General features: G+C 52.3%; 1 protein-coding gene across 1 annotated transcript; it reads right to left on the reverse strand.

Moving 5' to 3' along the window:
- Window positions 1-495: 495 nt before the first annotated feature.
- On the reverse strand, window positions 496-4,795 carry IL10 (interleukin 10). Its single transcript, XM_043924340.1, has 4 exons — window positions 3,927-4,795; window positions 3,475-3,627; window positions 2,398-2,463; window positions 496-1,331 (listed from the first exon to the last, which is right to left on the reverse strand). The coding sequence occupies exons 1-4, from the start codon at window positions 3,981-3,983 to the stop codon at window positions 1,239-1,241; spliced, it is 369 nt and encodes a 122-aa protein (XP_043780275.1). The 5' UTR covers window positions 3,984-4,795; the 3' UTR covers window positions 496-1,238.
- Window positions 4,796-5,581: the final 786 nt, after the last annotated feature.

Below are 5,581 nucleotides of genomic sequence, written 5' to 3' on the forward strand. Positions count from 1 at the left end.
TAGGACCATCCCCTAGTGTCCGGAGACATGTAGCCCTTTATCTTAATCCTCACAATAACCCAGGCAAATTAATATTCACCTCTGGAACTTTGGAACTTGAAGAAGCAGAAAAGAATAACAAAAAACAAGACAAACAAAAACCCACCAAAACCCCCAAACCAGAACACTGGAAAAATTCCTCTGCCTAGCTTTTCAATTTTGGTATGTACAGAATCTCATCCTTAGCCTTGGAAATTAGCACGATCATGAAGGATAATTCTTTAAAGGATTGAGTCTATGGGAAGACTATGGTCTATGGGTGGCCTTCACTCTTGGCATTTGAAGGGGTGAAGGCATTTGAAGCTTTTCCCTGATCAGGTTTGGAGGCTTCCCTTTTCTGGGAGATGGTATCCAGCTTTCTTTCCCTGGAATGCAGAATTCATTCATCTTCTCTCCTCTATCTTGGAAACTTTGAGGGAACATTTTTAGCCAGACAGAAGTCAACCGACACCATAATGTGGTTTTAATGACTCATTTATTTATTCAAAATAAAATCTGCTATGAAGACAGACAAACAATGTAACATTCCCAGAGGAATTGAGTTGCTTCTAGTTCAAACTGAGTTCTATTAGAACCAATTTTAGGTTGTTATAAATAACAAGCTGACCACAGCTTTCAAGAATGAAGTGGTTGGGGAAAGAGGTCAGGGGAATCCCTCAGAGCCACTGGAATATTAATCGTCAAAGGGGCTCCCTAGCTTCTCTTTCTAAGAGCATAAGAGTCTCAATAACACTCAGGGAGCCCAGGGACCTGGGTGGGTCCAGGGACAAGAGAAACTAGAGGGCGGTCAGGGAAAACAGCCCAACAGCTGGCGAGCGTGGTCAGGCTTGGAATGGAAACTGCAGTTGGCTCCACAAGGAACATTTCTTTATATAACTTACAATTTCTCTTTAAACACTAAAATACCATAGGGTATTTCACCCTATGGAAACAGCTTAAACAGGTGAAATGAATAAATATTGAAAAAAAGTATAATATTCGGCTTCTTCCTAAATAGTTCACAGAGAAGCTCAGTAAATAAATAGATGTAGGAGCTGAGGTATTAGAGGTAATAAATATTCTAGGAGAGAGGTACAGTAGAGGTCTCCAGGGAGCTGGTTCTGCTCTTCCAGAGCCCTGGATCGGACTTCAGAGATCTTCCATTTATGTCATAGAGTCTGTCGAGTCACCATCCTGGAGGTCTTCTTCCCTAGAATGCTTCAGTTTTTCATCTTCATTGTCGTGTAGGTTTCTATGTAGTTGATGAAGATGTCAAACTCACTCATGGCTTTGTAGACACCCCTCTCTTGGAGCTGTGTGGGGAGAGAAGACGTGTTGGGCAAGTGAGTGGGTCCCCGCTGGGATGGTCATGACCCTGGGCCCAGAGGCTGCGCTAGCTTGCTTGCATTGGGAGATGGACAGACTCTGGGCATCTGGAGAGATGCCCGACTGTCAGCAAAGGTGATGCATTGGCCTGGACCTTGCCCAGTGGGCAGCAAGAGAAACAGTCACTTTGCAAAGTGCAGTTTTTCGAATGGTGCCTTTCCAGCAATTTTAAAGGTCATGTGTTCACATGACGCTTATTCAAAATCTGATTAAAACACATTGGCAGAACCACTTTGAAAGAAAGATAATGAGAGAAGGAGAGAGAGAGAGAGAGAGAAAGGCAGCCTTGCTCCTGTTTATGTTTCCCTGCCCGTGGAGTGAGCAGGCCCAGCTCTGCTGCTCTGGCCTACTGCAGTGGGGTTCATGGCCCCGATGCTGGAACCTGACGAGGGTCTGTCCCCAGCCCACAAGGAGGACACAGGCCCCACGGCTTCGGGAAAATGGGGTAGAAGAGCTCATGGACAGTTGGAAGTGAGAAAGCCCACTTGGTTTGAGAGCTGGGATTCTCAGGCACCTTGTGTGGTGTGGCTGGTGGGGGGAAGAGAGGGGGCCAAGTCCAAGAAAGGAGAGCTCTGCTTCCTGCTCTGGGTTCAGGGGTGTTCACACCCCTGGGTGTGTTTGTAAGTGCACGTTCACGTGTCAGCTTCCTGCACGTGTGGCTTCAGACTGGATTCCCAATAAGCTACTTTCCGTTTCCTCTCTCACTCTCCCCAGCACCCCGCTCACTGTGTTCACAGCTGGCTGGCTGGCCCAACCCGCAGGCCTGCGAAGGCAGGGTGCAGTCATTTAGAAACCCCCAAAGACACTTCACAGAAAACAAATATAACTGAGGTGGCAGCCCCTCACTGGATGAAGAGGTCACCCCACTTGCCGGGTTCCCACACCCCCTCCGAGCAGAGTTCAGGGCCTGCTGAGCACCCGCCCCGCTCCGCCCCTCCGGGAGTGGCCGGAGGTCACGGTCCGCAGGCCCTCCCTGCCAGCAGCCCAGCTCACCTTACTGAAGACGCTCTTCACCTGCTCCACCGCCTTGCTCTTGTTTTCGCAGGGCAGAAAGCGATGCTGCGGAAAAAGAGAGAGTGTGAGCACCACGGGGCCGGGTCCCGGGTGCTCCGTGCTTGGGAGACAGCCTGGGAGCAGGAGGAGACCCGCTCATCTTGAACGCCTGCCCCCGCAGCTCGGGGGGGACTGTGCCGGGCCCCCTTCCCCGCCAGGCAGAGAAGACACAACACGGACAGGGGCCAGGTGACCTGTGTGTCTCCAGGAGCTCCTCCCCACCGTCAATGAGGCTGCTTCAACACCTCGGGCTTGGACTTCCCTTCTGGGCACATCCCGGTGCCACCCAGAGTGCTGAGCCAGCCCTTCTTCCGTCCTGTCCTGCTTCTGGCCTGTCCCCGTCCTCGGTCCCAGCCACAGGGACCATTTCTAAGTCCCCCACGGAGCAGAGACACAAGGTCAGCCCTGCCAGCCAACCCCCTTGCCTAGCGCTGTCCTGCAAATAGAGCCCAATTGATTTCTCAACATCGGCGAGGGAGCCGAGGAAACCGGTGGGGAGGGTGTCACTGCAGTTGGGGGTTGGGAATCCTGGGGCATTATTCGCAGACACTAGCCTGGGACCAAGGAGCCCCCCGGCCCTTCTACAATGCCGGGACAATCCTGGCAGTCAGCCGGGCCCCACCTGAACCTCTGCTTTCAAAAGGTCGAGAGGAAGAGGAAGGGGCTTTCCCTCTCCCGGGCCCTCCGCCTCTGCCTACTCCTGTGGGGCCCAGGGCCTCGGTCCCCAGCGACAAGGGAGCCCGGGCTGAAGCTCTGGGCCCCTTTCACGTCGAGACCGGGGACTGGCTAATAACCCACGAATGACTCACAGATAACAGGAAAGCTATTGCAAATCTTCACATGTAAGCACTCAGCAGCCACCCCCACCCGCTGCTCAGAGAGAGCCGAGCCAGGCCTGGGGCTCTGGAGGGGCAGGGTGCCCGCGGGCCCGTGTCCCGAGGTCTCTGGGCGAGAGCAGGGCTGGAAGAGGCGGTCTCAGGATGAGCCCAGAGGAGCCAGAGCCGGTCTGTTACTCACACAGCGCCTCAGTCGCAGCCGGAGGGTCTTCAGCTTCTCCCCCAGCGAGTTCACGTGCTCCTTGATCTCAGGCCCATGGTTCTCAGCCTGTGGCATCACCTCCTCCAGGTAAAACTGGATCATTTCCGACAAGGCTTGGCAACCCAGGTAACCCTAAGGGCAGAAGCCAAGGCGGGTGGTGACTCGGGAGGAAGGGCTATACGGCCTGAGAGGACGGCTTTGTTCCCCAGGCATCTTTTTCAGTGGCCACCTCCCCCTGGAACGGAGCCCTTGGCAACACCCAACCCCCTGCCTCCGCCCGGCTATGTGCTGAGTTAAGGTCTTCCCACTTCTCCTTTTTTGAAGTGAAGGAAGCCGACCCAGCTCCCTGTAGGCGAAGCAGCAGAGCCTCCCTTAGTCACACTGCATGCTCCCTGCACCGGCCCCCCAAACACACTCACCCCAGCCCTCACCTTAAAGTCATCCAGCAGAGACTGGGTCAGCAGCATGCTGTCCAGTTGGTCCTTCATTTGCTGCAAGAAGAACACAAGGAGAGTGAACCCAGGGTTTGGAGCGATACTGAGAATAACTGTCTTTCTGATATCCTTTTATGGAGAGACTTTCTGATTTTTAATCAACACAGCCCTGCCTCCAAAAGAGAAAGGAGGGCTTTCGAAACAGGACATTCAACAGTGCTGGAGCCCTTTGTTAAACCAGGTCTCCTTCCTCCGGGGACCAAGTTCTTTTAAAAATCTGGCTGATTTTGAAGGCAAGGCAGAAGCCTGCCTGGGTCCCAGTCTGCTTTCTGTAAAGCTGTGTTACGTGTGCGGGGACCCCTGTTGCCAACACCCCGGCGCCCTTTGCTTTTCTGTCTTCTCCCTGCCTACATCCAGCTGCAGCACTGATAGTTCTCTGGGAGTGGCATGCATGTTCTGTGGCAGGTCTCCCCCTATATATGCTACCCCCAGCCATCCGTCTTTCAGGTTCTTTAAGCCCTCCAAGCTGAGGCAACTTTTGTATCCCTGCCATGGGGTATGGGAATATCTTCACCTCCAATCAGACCCTTTGTGATTTCTCCCAGCCAATGAGGTACTGATCTCCAGAGAATCCTGTACAGATTTCCTAGCATAGGTGAGATAATGCCTTTACAGTTTTTAAAGACAAATTTTCTTGCACAATCTGCTGCATCACCAGAGCTCAAATTAACTCACTGAACCCACAGTTTGACCAGGGACTCTTGAGAATTTCAGCTTCGGGGGGAATGGATGCTGAGGGTGGAGGTGGATGGAAAGGAGGCTCTTGTGAGCTCCTGCAGAATGGCTCTTCCTGCAGTCCTAGGGGAGGGAGGAAGGAAGGACAGGAGGGCTTTATACTCACAAAGAAATTCTTCACCCTGCTGAAGGCAGTTCGGAGCTCCCGCAGCATGAGGGGCAGGCTGTTTGAGAAGTGGGTACAGCTGCTGTCAGACGGGGCACTCGCATCTCGGCTGGCTGCCACCCCAGCCAGGAAGACCAGGCAACAAAGCAGGGCTGAGCTGCTGGGCATGGCGGAGCTCTGTCTTCGTTGAGTCGGACTTGTGGTTTGGTTTTGCAAGAGCAAGCCCCTGTTGTGTTGACCTTCACCTACTGTGCCCCCTTTTATATTGTGCGAGGCCTCCCATTCACAAAAAGCCACAGTGTCACAGATTTCCTGGCAAAGGTTTCTCTGCCCCTCCCTTCCCTCCCTAGAGCTCTCCAACTTTGCATTCTTACTCAAAACTTTAAAAATATTGCTTCGTAAGCAAAAGACATGAGGGTGAAAAATGAACTTCTGCATATGGCTATTTTTAGGAGAAGCTACCTCTCTCTCCCTTTTAAAATAATTTTCAACTTCTCTTAATAAAAAAAAAAAGTTTATTTCCTGGGGTGAACAGCTGTTCTGTACGCAGGGACCCACAGTTGTGGGTTCCATTCACGTGTTTCTAGATCACAGTGACGTGGACAAATTGGCCATTCCAGAATACAGTGTGATTGAGAAATAACTGGGTCCCCTCCTCAACCTGGGTTGATACTCAGGGCTTCTTCTTGCTGGGTTGGGAAGTTACCTCAACTCTCCAGGCCTCAGTTTCCCCAAATGAAAGCAAAGATGT

The sequence above is a fragment of the Cervus elaphus genome, chromosome 14 (genome assembly GCF_910594005.1).
Source record: "Cervus elaphus chromosome 14, mCerEla1.1, whole genome shotgun sequence".
Classification (NCBI taxonomy): domain Eukaryota; kingdom Metazoa; phylum Chordata; class Mammalia; order Artiodactyla; family Cervidae; genus Cervus; species Cervus elaphus.